General features: G+C 49.5%; 1 protein-coding gene across 1 annotated transcript in view; it reads right to left on the bottom strand.

Moving 5' to 3' along the window:
- Positions 1-10,192: 10,192 nt before the first annotated feature.
- Angptl4 (angiopoietin-like 4) overlaps positions 10,193-18,272 on the bottom strand; it is a 41,209-nt gene continuing 33,129 nt past the window's right edge. Inside the window, exons 2-8 of the mRNA XM_013033518.1 lie at positions 18,007-18,267; positions 17,652-17,762; positions 17,373-17,490; positions 13,718-13,831; positions 12,975-13,070; positions 12,605-12,886; positions 10,193-10,858 (exon numbers count right to left, since the gene is read on the bottom strand). Coding sequence (XP_012888972.1) covers positions 10,677-10,858; positions 12,605-12,886; positions 12,975-13,070; positions 13,718-13,831; positions 17,373-17,490; positions 17,652-17,762; positions 18,007-18,267 — 1,164 coding nt within the window. The 3' untranslated portion in view covers positions 10,193-10,676. The remainder of the gene's footprint in view (positions 10,859-12,604; positions 12,887-12,974; positions 13,071-13,717; positions 13,832-17,372; positions 17,491-17,651; positions 17,763-18,006; positions 18,268-18,272) is intronic.

The raw sequence follows: 18,272 nt of genomic DNA, 5'->3' as shown, positions 1-18,272 counted from the left end.
TCAGTGCTTGGGGTGGGGGGCGGCGGCTCAGGACTGGTCCCTCCATCCCTTAAGTGACCATATCTGGTGTCTCTAGCCTGGGATCTCTTTTCTGGTTTGCAATTTCTCACAAGGATACTCTTCTGTAATCCACTCGTAAGTCGTTTTCTTAAACACATCCACTTTTTTTTTTTGCCACAAAGTCTTTAACAAATATTTGTCTAAGATGTGCTTAGAATGTACAAAGCGCTGGAATCGTTTCCCAGCACCACAAAAGAAAAACAAAAACCAAGCTGGGTGCTGGTGCCTCACGCCTGTAATCCTAGCTACTTACGAGGCTGAGATCTGAGAATCCTGGTTCGAAGCCAGCTCAGGCAGAAAAGTCCGGCTAATCACGGAAGAAGAAAAAAATAACGGAATGGCACTACGGCTCAAGTAGTAGGTCACTAGCCTTGGGCAAAAGGAGCTCAGAGACAGTGCCCAGGCCCAGAGTTCAAGCCCCAGGACCTGCAAAAAAGAAATGAAAAAGAAAAGAAAAAACAATCTAATATAAATCTTTATAGCAGACACTCCAAAATATAAGCTTTTCCCCTACCCTATTTCAACCCCTCTCCCACAAAGTTTATTACCACTTGTCAGTGAAGTATATAGGTATTTTTGAAGTACATATGTATTTAACTCTACTACTACTACTACTGTGAGAACCCAGTTTTAGATAGTTTTTTTAAGCCATTTTAGACCTTCAGCCCTTTCCCCAAATTAGATGTAGCCTGTGTTAATCCCCACCCCTAGCCCTGAAACTGAACTTACCTCTAACCTCCAGTGTCATCAGCTGAATGCTGTGCGTCCTGGTCTGATCACAACTGTTGACCCCCCAGGATTATGTGTTACCTCTGATGTCCAGTGACAACTGCAGAAGTGCCTCCTGCCCCTAATGGCTCCAGGATAACCTCATCAAATTGTTTATGAAGCTGGGCACCGGTGGCTTACGCCTGTAATACTAGCTACTCAGGAGGCTGAGATCTGAGGATCGCAGTTCAAAGTCAGCCAGGGTAGGAAAGTGGTTGAGACTCTTATCTCCAGTAAGCCACCAGAAAACTGAAAGTGGCTCAAGTGGTAAAGTACTCGTCTTAAGCTGAAGAGCTTAGGGACATGGCCAGGCCCAGAATTCAAGCCCCACAACCAACAAAAAAAGAAAGAGAAAGAAAGAAAGAGAGAGAGAGAGAAGGAGGGAGGGAGGGAGGAAGAAAGAAAGAGAGGGAGAGAGAGGAAAGGAAGGAAGGAAGGAAAGAAAAGAAAAAAATTGTTTACGAGAATTGCTTATGAAATTGCAAATTTTGCTTCTGTGAATCAGCTGTTTGCTTGAGAAGCCACCTTACCACCTGTGTGGGTTTGTTGTTTTTTATTTTTTTTTTGCCTCTATAAGCCCTGCCTACTAGGGGTTGAGGCTACCCTTTGTTCTGAGACCCTGGAGTCAGGACAGGATAGTTGCCAGCCGGCTAATAAAACTCCTTTTGTTGTGCTGAGCGCTGATGGCTCTCACCTGTAATCCTAGTTACTCAGGAGGCTGAGATCTGAGGATCACAGTTTGAAGCCAACCCTGAGCAGGAAAATCCATGAAGTGGAAAATCCAGAAGTGGAACTGTGGCTCAAAGTGGTAGAGTACTTGCCTTGAGCAAAAGAGCTCAGGGATAGTGCCCAGGCCCTGAGTTCAAGACCTATGACCAATAACAACAACAACAACAAAAAGATCAATGATCAGTGATGAAAAGCCTAAGTGGAGCTGTGGCTCACTGTGGTAGAGCACTAGCCAGGAGCAAGTAAGCTCAAAAAAGGCCAGTGGCTCACACCTATAATCCTAGCTACTCAGGAGGTTGAGATCTCAGGATTACCGTTCAAAGCCAGCCTGGGCAGAAAAGTCCCTGAGACTCTTATCTCCAATTAACCACTCCAAACCTGGAAGTGGAGCTGTGGCTCAAAGCGGTAGAATACTAGCCTTGAGCAGAAGAGCTCAGGGACAGTGATCAGGTCCTGAGTTCAAGCCCCATGACCAACAAAAGAAAAAAAAAAAAGAAAAGGAAGCTCAGAAAAGAATAGAGCCACATGCTGATTATAAAAAAAAAACCCACGGGGGCTAGGAAGATGGCTCAGTGGTAGAGCACTTGCCTTGCATTCCTGAGGCCCTGGGTTCGATTCCTCAGCACCACATCAAAAAGAAAAAAACCGGAAGTGGCACTGTGGCTCAAGTGGTAGAGCGCTAGCCTTGAGCTGAAGAGCTGAGGGACAGCGCCCAGGCCCAGAGTTCAGGCCCCATGACCGGACCTAAAAAAAACAAAAACAAAAACAAAAAACAAACCCATGCCTTGAGCTGAAGAGCACAAGGACAGCGCCCAAGCCCAGAGTTCAAGCCCTACGACTGACAAAAAAAAAACAAACCTCTTTATATGTACATAAAATAATATACAAAAATAAACCAAAATATGAAAGCAAAAGACTTTTTCTTATTTTTTTTCTGATGACTCTGTGTTCTTTTTTTTTTTTTTTTTTTGGTCAGTAGTGGGCTTGAACTCTGGGCCTGAGTGCTGTCCCTCAGCTCTTCAGCTCAAGGCTAGTGCTCTACCACTTGAGCCATAGCACCACTTCCAGTTTTCTGGTGGTTTATTGGAGATAAGAGTTTCACAGACTTTCCTGCCCAGACTGGCTTTGAATCGTGATCCTCAGATCTCAGCCTCCTGAGTAGCTAGGATTACAGGCATGAGCCACTGGTGCCCAGCTCTGACTTTGTGTTCTTTACCTTATATACAGTTTATTCACATGCACATCTGTGGGAGAGGAGGGAAGGCACAGAATCAGAGGAAAAAGGGTGAAAATGTGCTGCAGTGGAGCACACTGGACATTGATGAAAGTAAACTGCAACTCGTGGGTGGAGATGGGAAGGAGGAAATATGGGATACAATGAGGGAACAGATGACACTATGGGAAAGGAAATGTACTTATTACCTGTCATATATAAAGGTAATCTTGCTGTGTATCACCTCTAAAACAACAATAAATTAGAAAGAATAAAAACATAAAAACTCATATTGTTGCTTAGATCTTATCCTTGGGATGTCCACCAAGCACTCCAGACACAAACTGGCCTCTTTCCCCATACCCAGTCTTGTGTCTCAGTTCCTCCTCCTCCCTATCAAATGCAGAGGTCAGGCCAAGTTTAGTGGTTTCTGACTGTATTCCCAGCACTGAGAAAGCTAAGACAGGAAGATCTCAAGGTTGAGGCCTTCCTGAGATACTATCTAAAAAGAAAATATCAGAAACAAAACTCAAGAATTCCTAAATTTTAGGGGCTGGGAAGGTGGCTCAGTGGTAAAGTGCTTGCCTTGCATACATGAGACCCTGGGTTCAATTCCTCAGCGCCACATAAACAGAAATAACTGGTAGTGGTCCTATGGCTCAAGTGGTAGAGCACTAGCCTTGAGCTGAAGAGCTGAGGGAAGGCGCCCAGGCCGAGTTCAGGCCCCACAACTGACAAAAAAAAAAAAAAATCCTAAATTTTCCCCAGGTTCTAACTACTCACCGTCCATGTCTCAATCACCCAGTCTTGGCCTCCATCATCACTCCTGGACCAATGAAGTTTCTTCTTCTCTGGTTTTCCTCCACAATCAGGTTTTTATCTTATAGCTTTTTCTTGTTTGTTTCGTTTTGGCAGTTGTGACGCTTGAATTGTGGACCTGGGTGCTATCCCTGAGCTCTTCAGCTCAAGGCTAGCACTCTACCACTTGAGCCACAGTCTCACAGACTTTCCTGCCCAAGCTCGCTTCAAGCAGCAATCCTCAGATCTCAGCCTCCTGAGTAGCGAGGATTACAGGCATGAGCCACCAGTGCATGGTTGTTTTTTTAAAAATAATTTTTTTGTTTGTTTTATCAGTACCAAGGCTTGAACTCAGGGACTCTCACTCAACTTTATCTTTTTTACTTTTTTAATACTTTTATTTTTTCCTTTTTATTTTTATTAATTCTACTTATTTTTTGCTGATGTGGTACTGAGGAATCAAACCCAGGGCCTCATGAATGCTAGGCAAGCATTCTACCACTAAGCCACATTCCCTGCCTCACTCAACTTTTTCAGTCATGGCTCACTCTGCCACTTAAGCCAGACCTCAAACCTGAATTTATGTTGGTTAATTGAAGATAGAGTCTTGTCTCACAGCGTTTCTACCAAGGCTGGCTGGAAACCTTGATCTTCCATATCTCAGTCCCCTGAGTAGCAAGGATTCTCTTGGTACGATCTACCTGCCTTATCTCATGTCTTTTTTTTTTTTTTTTTGTCAGTCTTAGGGCTTGAACTCAGGGCCTGGGTACTGTCCCAGCTAGCACTCTACCATTTAAGCTACAGCACCACTTGCAGCTTTTTCTGTGTATGTAGTACTGAGGAAAAAGAACCCAGAGCTTCATTCATGCTAGGCCAGCACTCTACCACTAAGCCACATTCCTAGCTCCTTACCTCATGTCTTAATTGTGTCAAAATGTCATGTGTTTAGTGACAGTATTACGAGAATTTTAGGGCTAAAGTCCTGACCATGGGAATCTCAAGAGATGAGCTCAGCCATCCTACCAATATATCAGAAATGGTGAGAGGCAGATGACAGAGGTTTAATCAACAGGGTCATTTCAGGAAGGACAGAGGAATGGGTTCATGGGAACTTTGAGGTTTCATAGAAAAAGAAGACAAAGGGGTTGAGAATGTGGTTTAGTGGTAGAGTACTTCCCTAGCATTCATGAAGCCCAAGGTTTGATTAATCAGTACCATATAAACAGAGCTGGAAGTGGTGCTGGCCCAAGTGGTAGAGTGTTAACCTTGCACAGAAGCTCAGGGACAGCACCCAGGCCCTGAGTTCAAGCCCCAGGACCCCCCCCCACACACACACACAAAGGCCAGGAATTATTACAGGCTCCTGTCTGTAATCCTAGCTACTCAGGAGGTTGAGATGTGAGGATCATGAATCAAAGCCACTCCTAGGCAGGAAAGTCCATGAGATTCTTATCTCCAATTAGCCACCAGAAAACTGGAAGTGGTGCTATGGCTCAAAGTGGTAGAGCATTATCCTTGAGTGAAAAAGCTCAGGGACAGAAGCCAGGCCCTGAGTTCAAGTACTATGACTGACAAAAAACAAACATGGCTGGCTTAGTGGTAGAGTGCTTGCCTAGCATGAATAAAGCCCTGGGTTCAATTCCTCATCACTACATAAACAGAAAAAGTTGGAAGTGGCACTGTGGCTCAAATGGTAGAGTGCTTGCCTTGAGCAAGAGAAGCTCAGGGTCAGTGCCCAGGCCCTTAGTTCAAGCTCTAGGACTGGGGGGTGGGGGGAAACACTCTCAGGGACAATGTTGAAGCTTTGGATTCAAGCCCTAGGACCAACACACACACACACACACACACACACACACACACACACACACACACACACGTCTTATAGACTTACCTACCTGGGACAGGCTCAAACTACCAGATCTCGGCCTTCTGAGTAGCTAGGTTTACAGGCAAGCCACTGGTACCTAGCTTCAGCGTATTTCTTCATCAGGACCTCAGAGAAGCTACTGTGTGCCCAGCACTGATGAGGAAAAAGTCATGGAACAGGAAAATAGTCCAAGTGGGATGGAGTAATAGCCCAGAAAGAGCAAGGCCCTATCCGGGCACGGGTGGCTCATGCCTGTAATCCTAGCTATTCAGGAGCCTGAGATCTGAGGATTGCTGTTCAAAGTCAACCCGAGCAGGCAAGTCCATGAGACTCTTATCTCCAATGAACCGCCAGAAAACTGGAAATGGCACTGTGGCTCAAGTGGTAGAGCACCCACCTTGGGCTGAAAAGTTCAGGGACAGTACTCATGCTAGAGACAAAACCTCAGTCTCACATCTGCTGGGCAAGCACTCTATCTCTGACTCATTCATCTCCCTGTTTTGTTTTGGTATTATGCCACCTGAGCCACAGTTCCACTTCTACCATTTTGAAGATAAAGAATCTCATAAGGGACTGGGAAGGTGGCTCAGCGGTAGAGTGCTTGTCTTGCATTCATGAGGCCCTAGAGTTGATTCCTCAGCACCACATAAGCAGAAAAGGCCAGAAGTGGCGCTGTGGCTCAAGTGGTAGAGTGCTCCTCTTGAGCCGAATAGCTGAATGACAGCATCCAGGCCCAGAGTTCAGGCCCCCAAGACTGGCAAAAAAAAAAAAAAGAGAGAGAGAGAGAGAGAGAAAAGAAAAAGAGTCTCATAAATTTTCCTGCCTGAGCTGGCTTCAGACCACAACCTTCAGATCTCAGCCTCCTGAGTAACTAGGATTACAAGCGTGAGCTACCAGCTCCTGGCTCTTTTTCCTTTTTCCTTTTTTTGTGGTGAGAGGCCACAAAAAGGGTGGGTGAGCAAGTGCAGTCATGCACAGTATCCACTATATGGAAAAAGTGAATTATGTTAAGTTGTGTCCCAGGGTGGGAGGGAGAAACGGAGAGAAAGGAAAGGTAGGAGTAACATTGTCCAAAAAGAAATGTCTGCCGGGCATCGGTGGCTCACTCCTGTAATCCTAACTACTCAGGAGGCTGAGATCTGAGAATCGCGGTTCAAAACCAGCCTGGGAAGAAGTCCGTGAGACTCTTATCTCCAATAAAAAAAAAAACACTAGAAAACCAGAAGTGGCATTGTGGCTCTGGCAGTAGAGCCCTCACCTTGAGCTGAAGAGTGCTGGGACAGCGCCCAAGCCCAGAGTTCAAGCCCCACGACCGACAAAAAAAGAAAAATAAAGAAATATCCTCATTATCCAACTTATGAAATAATAACCCCTCTGTACACGCCTTACTAATGACAATAAAATTATAGTTAAAAATAGCAAAGTAGGGGCATTGCCTTGTTGTCATTGAACATAGTGCTACTGACCTGGTTAAGTCAGGTAATATTGGTTTGGCAGATTACTGGAGATATATTTATCATTTTTCAAAATGGGTCAGTAAGTCCTGCCATTAGCTACTTGACGTCAGTCATCAGCTTAAAAATTAACAACACCTTGTCCTCTGAAGTGTGTTCCAGTTTGGACCTTTGGTTAAAGGTCACCCTGTCTGTCACAGGAGGGACTGTGCAGGGTCATTTGAGGAGGTACCTAGTATGGGGCTTGGCAGGTTATAGTGGCTTCATAAATACCGGCTTATAGGGTTTGTTTGGTTTTTTTTTTTTGTCTTGTTTTGTTTTTGTCAGTTGTGGGGCTTGAACTCTGGGCCTGGGCGCTGTCCCTCAGCTCTTCAGCTCAAAGCAAGTGCTCTACCACTTGAGCCACAGCGCCACTTCTGGCTTTCTGGTGGTTAATTGGAAATGAGAGTTTCACAGACTTTCCTGCCTGAGCTGGCTTTGAATTGTAAATGAGAGTTTCACAGACTTTCCTGCCTGAGCTGGCTTTGAATTGTAATCCTCAGATCTCAGCCTCCCGAGTAGTTAGGATTACAGGCAGGAGCCACCAATGCCCAGCTGGATTGTAGTTTTTTTTTTAGGCATTCAATTTAGAACCCTGGAGGTCATGCCTGGGAAGCAAGGGACCTACAGTTGAGCCATACCCTGTCACTATAGGATCAAGAATTGTGCATGTGGCTAGTACCCGTGGCTCATGCCTGTAATCCTAACTACTCAGGAGGCTGAGATCTGAGGATTGCAGTTCAAAGCCAACCTGCACAGCAAAGTCCTCATGAGACTCATCTCCATTGAACCACCAGAAAACCTAAAGTGGTAGAGCACTAGCCTTGAGAGAAATAGCTCAAGGTCAATGCCCAGGCCCTGAGTTCAAGACCTACAATTTACTTTTAAAAAAATGAAAAGAAAAAGAGGGCTGGGAAGGTGGCTCAGTGGTGGAGTGCTTGCCTTGTTTTTTGTTGTTGTTGGTCTCAGGGCTTGAACTCTGGGCCTGGGCGCTGTCCCTCAGCTCTTCAGCTCAAGGCTAGTGCTCTACCACTTGAGCTACAGCACCACTTCTGGATTTCTGGTGGTTTATTGGAGATAAGAATTTCACGGACTTTCCTGCCCGGGCTGGCTTTGAACCTTGATACTCAGATCTCAGCCTCCTGAGTAGATAGGATTACAGGCGTGAGCCACCAGCACCCAGCTTGACTACATATCTTGTCTTAGTGTTTACAGCAGTGCCATCCAACATGGCAAGGAGTAGTCACGGTTACTTTGCCCTTGAACTTTGGCTGATCTAAACTGAGACATGCCAGAAGCTTCCAGTGCATGCCAGATTCTAATAACTTAGAACAATCAAACCAAAACCAGCGTCAAGGTACGTCAGTAATAATGTTGATATTGATTCCTTGTTGAAATAGTAACATTTGGCTATAATGGATTCAATAAAAATATTCCTTTCCTTTGTGTGTGTATGTGTATGTGCGTGCACGTGCAAATGTGTGCCCAGAATCAAACACAGGGCCTCATACGTGCTAAGCCACTGAGCCCTACTGGTGGCTGGGGGCAGAGAGGGGTCTCACAAACTTTTTCCCCGGGCTGGCTTTGAACCTCGATCTTAAGATCTCAGAGGAGGGGTTGGGAATGTGGCTTCATAGTAGAATGCTTGCCTAGCATGCATGAAGCCCTGGATTCAATTCCTCAGCACTACATAAACAGAAAAAGCTGGAAGTGGCACTGTGGCTCAAGTGGTAGAGTGCTCGCTTTGAGCTAGAGAGCTCAGGGTCGGGGCTGAGAAGGTGGCTCAGTGGTAGAGCGCTTGACTTGCATGCATGAGGCCCTGGGTTCGATTCCTCAGCACCACATAAGCAGAAGAAAAAAAAGCCGGAAGTGGTGCATGGCTCAAGTGGAAGCATGCTAGCCTTGAGCTGAAGAGCTGAGCGACAGCGCCCAGGCCCAGAGTTTAGGCCCCAGGACCGGACCCAAAAAAAAAAAAAATAAAGAGAGAGAGAGAAGCTCAGGGTCAGTGCTCAGGCCCTGAGGTCAAGCCCCAGAACTGGCAAAAAAAAAAAAAAATCTCTGGGGAGCTAGGATTACACAGTTGAGCCACCATACCTGGCTATGTCTCTTCTAAACATGCAAACTTGTCTTGGCACACTCATGGCCTTCTGATTCTTGAAACATGTAGAAGATTTTATTATTTATTTTATGTGGCTCTGGGGATCAAACCCAGGTCCTTCCAAAACAACAACAAAAAGAAACATGGATAGTAGAAAAAAAAATACTAGTTGGGTGCAGATGGCTCACATCTATAATCCTGAGGATTACAGTTCAAAGCCAGTCCAGACCAGACAAATGTGAGAAACTGGGAGGTATGGCTCAAGTGGTAGACTACTGGCTTCAATTAAAAAAAAAAAAAAAAGCTAAGTAAGCTGGGTATCAGTGGCTCACACTTGTATTCTTAGCTACTCAGAAGGTTGAGATACCAGGATCTCAAGTTCAAAGCCAGCCCAAACATGAAAGTCTGAGATTTATCTCCAATTAATCATCCAAAAGGCTGGTAGTGAATTTGTGGCTCAAGTGGTAGATCTCTTGGGCACAAAAGCTCAGGGATGATGCTCAGGCCCTGAGTTCAAGCCCCAGGACTGGCACCAAAAAAAAAAAAAGCTACTCATCAGTGGCTCACACCTATAGTCCTCGCATCTCAGGAGGCTGCAATCTAAGGATTGTAATTTGAAGCCAGCTGGGCAGGAAAGTCCATGAGACTGTTATCATCTCCAAACCACCAAAAAAAATCCAGAAGTGGAGCTATGGGTCAAGTGGTAGAGTATTAGCCTTGAGCAAAATGTAGCTTGGGGACAATGTCCAGGCCCTGAGTTCAAGACCAGCACCAAAAAAACAAACCAAACAAAATGGGTTTGAGGTCCATGTCAGACAATAGGGTCCTGAATTCAAACAAACAAACAAAAAAAGAACTGTTTAAATATGATTAGGAAGGAAGTCTCCTTTTTCCTTCCACTTGCTTCCCTAGTGACTGAACTGTACGAGGGTTTTTTTTGGTTTGTTTGCTTTGGGGTTTTCTTGGTGATTTTGAAAGTGAAGACAAGGGTGAGTCACATCAGAACGTCTTCGAGGAGGGCAGCTGGGATAGGCTGGCAGAGGTGGGGGGGGAGAACCCCAGCCTGTGCTCACCCGCTGGGGACACACTCCACACCCCAGGAGCATGTCTCCTTGGACTTTGCTTTTCAAAACAAACCAAAGAACAAGGCACGAAATGTTCTGAGGTTGCTTTTTATTCCAAGAATCCCATGGCTTCTGCCAGGGTGCCATCGCTGGCACCGCAGCATCCCCCATACAAGAGCACCAGGAGGGTATTGGGGACCCCCTCCCCCTCCCAGGGATCCCCATTTCCCCAGCCAGTCAATATGACTGAGTCTGCCATCAAGGGCCGGCCTGGCCATCCCAGAATGGTCCCTCTGCCTCCTCAGCTCCTCAGGCAGGCAAGAAGTGGGGTTCACACTGTATAACCCCGTCATCCTACACTTTCCCCAGGGACCATCCCTCGCCCTGCCGTCCTGATCTCACAGAATACGCGCAGCACCCCACTCAGAACTGGGGGTTCTCTCCAGTCAAGGGCTTCTTCTCTGTCCACAAAGCTCCACGTGGCCCCTGCTGGGCGCCCCATGACCAGACACAGAGCACTCAAAATCCTTGAGCCAAACTCAAGGTCATTGTCCTTCTCGGCCTGAGACCAGGCCCCAGTGGGAGGCTAAGAGGCTTCTTTGTCCTCTGTGGCTTGGATCAGCATGGTGGTCGCCTGCAGTGGGTAGTAGCGGCCCCGCCAGCCCTTCCAGAACATTCCCTTCTTACGCTGCTGTCGTTGATGGGGCATGGAATGGAAATACTGGCCATTGAGGTTGGAGTGACCACAGGTGCCGAACCACCATCCACCTGCCGGGTCAAAGGACAGAGGACACGGTCAAGGCCCTGCATTCTCCACGAAGAGGAAGATGGCCCTGGTAGTGATAGACAAACCATTCCAAAGGACACCCAGGTTGTGACAAAGTGAGGGGGAAAATGGGGGACCCTGGGCATCTCATTAATCACAGGTAGTCAGCTTTTCTGCCTTGGGAACAAGGTAGACTTATTGACAATCTCCCCTGGAGATCAAAAGGATCATAGTTGAAGGCCAACCTGAGGAACATGTTAGTGAGATCCTCATCTCAACCAACAAGTCAGACTACCTACACCTGGCCCTCCAGCCATGTAGGAGGCCATGGATAAGAAGATCTTGGATCCAAGGCTGGATGTGGGCAAAAATGAGAGACCCTACCTGAAAAATAACTAAAGAAAAAAACAAAACAAGAGCAGAGAGGCATGGCTCACTTCAGAAGCCCTGAGTTCAAACCTCAGTACTGCAGAAGAAAAGAAAAGAAAACAAAAGAAAAGCCAGGGACTGGTGGCTCACGCCTGTAATCTTAGCTGAGATCTGAGGATAGAGGTTCAAATCCAGCCCAGGCAGGAAAGTCCTGAGACTCTTTTTTTTTTTTTTTGTCGGTCGTGGAGCTTGAACTCTGGGCTTGGGCGCTGTCCCTCAGCTCTTCAGCTCAAGGCGAGCGCTCTACCACTTGAGCTACAGCGCCACTTCCGGTTTTCTGGTGGTTTATTGGAGATAGGAGTCTCACGGTCTCTCCTGCCCGGGCTGGCTTTGAACCGCGATCCTCAGATCTCAGCCTCCTGAGTAGCTAGGATTACAGGCGTGAGCCACCAGCGCCCGGCTTTTTTTTTTTTTTTTTTTTTTAATCTACATTTTTTTTTTTTTGGTCCGGCCGTGGGGCCTGAACTCTGGGCCTGGATGCTATCCCTCAGCATTTCAGCTCAAGGCTAGCGCTCTACCACTTGAGCCACAGCGCCACTTCCGGCTTTTTTTTTTTCTTTTTGCTTATGTGGTGCTGAGGAATCGAACCCAGGGCCTCTGGCATGCAAGGCAAGCGCTCTACCACTGAGCCACCTTCCCAGCCCCAGTCCTGAGACTCTTATCTCCAATTAATACCAGAAAACCAGAAGTGATACTGTAGCTCTCAAGTGCTAAAGTGTTTACCTTAAACTGAAGAGCTGAGGGATAGCGCCCAGGCCCAAAGTTCAAGCCCATGACCAACAAAAGAGAAGGGGGGAACAAGTCACTTTATCTTTTTTTTTTTTTTTTCTGTCAGTCCTGGGGCTTGAACTCAGGCCTGGGCACCGTCCCTGAGTTTTTTTTTTTTTTTTTGCTCAAGGCTAGCACTCTACCACTTGAGCCACAGTGCCACTTCTGGCCTCTTCTGTTTATGTGGTACTGAGGAATTGAACCCAGGGCTTGGAATCCAGGGCTTCATGCATGCTAGGCAAGTGCTCTACCACTAAGCCACATTCCCAGCTCTGTAATTTTATCTTTTCCTTCACAGAGCCAAGGCTTTGCCTCCAATTTTACAGGGACCAGGTGTATCTCAGCTTCGCCCCATGCCAGCCCCATCCCACGAATGTCTCACAGAATTGTCCTAACAGCCACACATAGTACATGCCACCATTGGACCCATTTTAAAGACAGGAAAACTGAGGCCAGAATTGTGATCAGGCAAAGCAACAAAGCACCATAAGAAGATGAGGAGGGGACTTCAGGGTAGGAGGTGGGACAGGTTGAAGACAAAGCCTGCTCACCAGAGAGGCTCTTGGCACAGTTCAGATCCCCTCGGAGGTCGTGGTCCTGGTCCCATGTGGAGAAGGGCAGGGAGAGGCCGTTTGATGTGGCCACCGAGACTCCCAGCTCACTGGCCACGGGGGCGGTGAGCTGCAGGCTGTAGGCTGTGTCCTCGCCGCCCAGGTGGACAGGAAACTTAAGAGATTTGGCATTACCATCTCTGTCCTGAAGCTGCACAGCCAGGCGGCCACCACGGTCCCCAGTGATACTGTGGATTTTCTCCAGGCCCAGCCAGAACTCGCCTGCAGAGGGAGATGCCACCTGGTAAGGAGGGCACACATCCCCACACCTCTCCCCTCCCTGCCTTTCACCCAGCCCAGAAGTACCCACCTTGGGGGTCCCCAAAGCCGGCCTTGTAGGCTTCCCAAGGCTGGTTGAAATCCACAGAGCCATCTTGGCGCCTCTGAATCACAGTCCAGCCCCCCTCTGTCCGGAGAGAGAGAGAGAGGTGCAGGGTCACCAGGAGATTCCCTCCTCAAAAGGCTTGACCCTATTGGCTCCCCAACCCTAAGATTCCCCCAAACCCAGGGAGAGTAGGAGAAGGAAAGTGAGACAGAAGCATGAATAGCAAGCAGGGGATTGAGGCTAGACCTTTGTCCCAAGGAATGGCAGGGAAGAGGGGCTAGAGAAAATCTGCAAAACCAGCTGCAGGGATTAAGTATAGAAAGTTCATTTATGGAAATAGGGTGAGGTTGAACCCGAGGCCTTTGTACATGCTAGGCCTGTTCTACCTCTGTGCTATGTACAACTGGCTTTTTTTCCCCCTCAGTTGTAGGGCTTGAACTCAGGGCCTGGGCACTGCCCCTGAGCTCTTTTTGCTCAAGGCTAATGCTCTACCACTTGAGCCACAGCTCCACTTCCAACTCTTTGGGTATTTCATTGGAGATAAGAGTCTCACAGACTTTCCTGCCTGGGGCTGGCTTCCAACTGTGATCCTCACTCAAATCTTAGCCTCCTGAGTAGCTAGGATTACAGGTGTGAGCTACTGGTGCTGGGCTTGTGGCAGCATTTTAAAAGCAGCAACAGGATTATACAGGGCAAGAGGGCTCCCTCGGTAAGCCAAGGCCTCCTACCTGAGGTCATCTCACAGTTAACCAGGAATGGTGGGGATCCCTGAGGCTGGATCTGGAAAAGTCCACTCTGCCGCTGGCCATCTTCGAAGAGCTCCTGGCAGTCCTTAGGCAGTTCTGAAGGCAGACAGAAAGAAGAGCTGATGCAGGAGAGAAACCCCAGAGTGTCAGGAGACAGTCATGTCTAAGGGCTGGGGATGTGGAGAAAGTGGGTGAGAGGCAATCTTACTCTTAGGACTCCACTATCAGCTAGATTCTTCCCTGGCTTCCAATGGCCTTGGTCAATATGATTGACAAGGTTCACTGAAGATTGTTCTCCCTCCTCCCACATTGCACCCCCACCACCTCCTTTCTTTTGTGTCCAGTATCTGGGGCTTGAACTCAGGGTCTAGGCTTGGTCCCTTAGCCTTTTTTTTTTTCCTGACAGTTGTGGGGCTTGAATTCTGGGCCTGGTGCTGTCCCTCAACTATTCACCTCAAGCTCTACCACTTGAGCCACAGCGCTATTTCTGGTTTTCTGGTGATTAATTTTCTTTTTTGGGGGGTCCAGTCATGGGGCCTGAACTCTGGGCCTGAGCGCTGTCCCTCAGCTCTTCAGTTCAAGACTAGCACTCTACCACTTGAAGCCACAGTGCCACTTCAGGCTTTTTTCTTTTTGCTTATGTGGTGCTGAGGAATCGAACCCAGGGCCTCAGGCATGCAAGGCAAGCGCTCTACCACTGAGCCAACTTCCCAGCCCACTGGTGATTAATTAAAGATAAGAGTCTCACGGATTTTCCTGCCCCGGCTGACAGCCTCCTGAGTAGCTAGGATTACAGGTGTGAGCGAGCCACCAACGGCAAGCTCCCTTGGCTTTTTTACTCAAGGCTGGTGCTCTACCACTTGTTCCACAGCTCCATGTCCAACTTTTTACTGGGTAATTGGGAGATAGGAGTTTCACAGGCTTTCTTGTCCAGGCTGGCTTCCAACCTCGATCCTCAGAGCTCAGCCTCCTGGTTAGCTGGGAGTACAGGCATGAATCTCCAAGCCTGGCTGTACCCCACCCTTGCTGCACACGGAGGCTTCTCTCGTATCTCCCCCACCCTTCCTGAACCACAAACCCTCCTGCCACAGGGAATTTACATGTGCCACTTGCTGTCCAGGAGTCTCTTTCCTCCTGTTTCTGGGTCCCAGTGTCTGGATGCTTTCCCTCACCCCCAGACCAACCCCCACTCAAGTTATCTGGAGGTGTCTCCCTTCTCTCCCCCACCTAGCACCCGAGACACAAAGCAGCTCCCTCTCCAGCCACTAAGCATGTGCCCCTCACCCTGGTCATAGGCCACAGTTGGTGTTTTAATAAAGACTAGAAAGAAAGGAGCTGGAGAACAAGGAATGTGGCTTAGTGGTAGAGTGCTCACTTACCATGCATGAAGCCCTGGGTTCGATTCCTCAGTACCACATAAACAGAAAAAGCCAGAAGTGGTGCTGTGGCTCAAGTGGTAGAGTGCTAGCCTTGAGCACATAGAGGCCCAAGGACAGTGACCAGGCCCTGAGTTCAAGCTCTGGGACTGGCAAAAAAAGAAGGAGGAGGAGAAGGAGGGGCTGGGAAGGTGGCTCAGTGGTAGAGCGCTTGCCTTGCATGCCTGAGGCCCTGGGTTCAATTCCTCAGCACCACATAAGCAAAAAGAAAAAAGCCGGAAGTGGCACTGTGGCTCAAGTGGTAGAGCGCTAGCCTTGAGCTGAAGAGCTGAGGGACAGCGCCCAAGCCCAGAGTTCAGGCCCCACAACCAGACCCAAAAAAAAAATTAAAATTAAAGGAGGAGGAGGAGGGAGCTGGGGTGGAAGGGGGGAGGTGCACGGAGGCAGATGCTGAGCTCAGCACAAAGGACTTCGACTTGTATAGTGGGGGAGGGTGCTGATGGAGTCTGGATGAGACTTGAGGTGACTGAAGCTCTGGTCTCACTGTGAGAAAGCTTAGGGAACAAGTCTGGAGGGAGAAGGAGGAAGAGAGGAGAGGAGGCAAGAAGGAACTTGGTCTTGGCAGGATCAGGAGGGCCCGCTCCCCCCCCCCAAGCTGAGAAAGTAGGGGAAAGGTCGTGGGGGGGGCAGGCGGGGACTCTCCTCCAATGAGTATATTCACTCCCCCCCCAGGAGGAGCTGGCTCTGAACCCCAGGAGGACACTTTCCGGCCCCTCAGGCAGCTCCCCTTTTCCCTACTTTTCCTCTCATCCAATCAGGACAGGCAGCTGGCCAAGCCACCAATGTGGTCAGCTTCACAGCCAGATGTTTGTATCCCCGGTTCTGAACTTTCCCCTACTTGGCTGGCCTGAGTCTGGGAGTCCCAAACCTTCACAACACCCTCCTTTTTTTCCCCCACCATCTCTCCCAAGCCAGGGCGTATGCCTGCGGCTCCCACCCCACCCCCAAGCGCCCCTCATCCCAGGATGACTGCACATCTGCCTGTGGGGGAGGGGTGCGCCCTAAGGGCTGGAAGTCAGCCACCAGCCTGCCCTGGGTGTGAAATGGGGGATCCAAACTTTCACCCAGTTGGCAGTGGACAGCCACAGATGGCGGGGCGCAAGGTAACAGGGTGGACATGAACTTAGGGTGGGAACTGAGAACTTGTGTCAGATAGACACATGTGCCATGGTTTGGGATGGGGGAGGGTGGACTTGGAATGTGCACAATAAAGGACCAAGAGATGCCCTCCCCCCAAAAAAGCTCATTCAGTATGGGCATGTGTGTGCGTGTGCAAATATGTACAGGCTGGATAGAGACTTGGGGAACAGATAAAAGGCATGAGGGACCAGGAACACTGGATTTGTAAGATTTAAGCGTGGCTTGTGTGCAGGGGCTGCCTCCACCTGTCAACCTAGCTGTTCAAGAGGCTGAGATCTGAGGATCTGGGTTCCTAGCCAGCCCTGAGAAGGAAACGTGTTTTTTTTGTCTTCTTTTTTTTTGGGGGGGGGGTCTGGTTGTGGGGCCTGAACTCTGGGCCTGGGCGCTGTCCCTCAGCTCTTCAGCTCAAGGCTAGCACTCTACCGCTTGAGCCACAGTGCCACTTCCGGCTTTTTTCTTTTTGCTTATGTGGTGCTGAGGAATTGGACCCAGGGCCTCAGGCATGCAAGGCAAGCGCTCTACCACTGAGCCACCTTCCCAGCCCATCTTTTCTCTTTTGGTACTGGGGATCGAACCCAGGACGTTGCACTTGCTAGGCAAGTGCTTTGCCACTGAGTTACATCCCAGCCCTCCATGAGGCTTTTATCTCCAGTTAATCACCAAAAAGCTCAAGTGGTTCAAGTGGTAGAGTGCCAGCCTTGAATGGAAAAAGCTACATGACAGCACCCAGGTCCTAAGTTCAGGCCCTAGGACTGGGAACTGGGGGTGAGGGGGGTCTCTCCCCTCATTCCCCCTAATATAGTTCAAGTTCCTCACTGTCCCACCCCAGCTCCAGCTAGGACATGAGGCGTTTGCTGGGAAGACCACATAGGGTCAGGTCTGAGGGGGGCGTGGGGCTCTCCCCATCAACCCCTCACTAGTGAGCCCAAGGGACATAAGGCAGGACTTCTGTCTGTCTCCTAAGGTAGGCCCCACAGGGAGATGGGGACCAGGATGGAAAGTGGGAAGGTGGGATGAGCTGGGGACAGGACTGGAGGACAGAGAAACGATCAGACACTCACTGTGCAAGCTGGTGGCATTGGGAGCCAGACCAGAAGGCTGGGCCATCTTGGGGAGCCTCTTTTTAGTGGCAGGCTGGATCACCCCGTTGTCTAGGTGTGTGGGGGCCAGAAGGGCAATCTGAGTCAGGAGAAGAAGGTGGATCGGCGTTAGATCAAATGGCTCGAGCTGCTGAGTTTTTAGATTTGTTAGCTCGATGCCAGCAGGGACAGGACGACAGGCCCGGCCTTGCCTGGCCTTGCCCGGTCCTCCTCAGCTGGGCCGGGTCCTAGGGTGGGTACCTTGTTCTGCAGATGTTGGATTCTCAAGTGTTGCTTCTCCAGATGTCGCTGCTGCTGAGCCACTTTGAGGAACAGTTGGTGGATCCTGCCATTTTGAACCTTCAGCTGTGTCTGGGGGGGTAGGTGAAGGAGGGCAAACCTCACTGAGAATCTGGGCTCAGGTGTCCAGCCTCCCCATCCATCCTCCCCCACCATCCATCCTTCCAAATGTCCATCCTTTTGCAACCAAAGCAAAAGAGCCCAGAGAGCCCCAGGCCTGTCCCTCTCCCCACTCCTCACCCCCAGGCATGCAGGATTTTAGGCACAGCTACACCTTCCCCCTTCCCTCCCAAACCCTCCTGGAAGCCGCTCCTACCTGGAGATCGCGCAGGATCTCAGGAGCCACCTCACCACCGGCGGCGGCGGCGGCGGGGACGGCGCCCGGACGCTGGGGATGCGCGGAGGGGACCCCGGTGGTCTCGGATGTCTGGCAGGCCGCGCCGCAGGCGGCCAGGCGGCGCTCCAGGGCGCCCAGCTGCCCTCGGGTGCGCTCTACGTGTTCGTGCAGCCCGCGGCCGAGCTGCAGGAGCCCGTGGGCCAGCACGTTCATCTCGTCCCAGGACGCGAAGCGCGGGGGCTCGG

The sequence above is a fragment of the Dipodomys ordii genome, unplaced genomic scaffold (assembly GCF_000151885.1).
Source record: "Dipodomys ordii isolate 6190 unplaced genomic scaffold, Dord_2.0 Scaffold171, whole genome shotgun sequence".
NCBI classification, from domain to species: Eukaryota; Metazoa; Chordata; class Mammalia; order Rodentia; family Heteromyidae; genus Dipodomys; species Dipodomys ordii.
The sequence above is the reverse complement of the archived record's forward strand: the minus strand, read 5'-3'. Positions and strand labels throughout refer to the sequence as shown.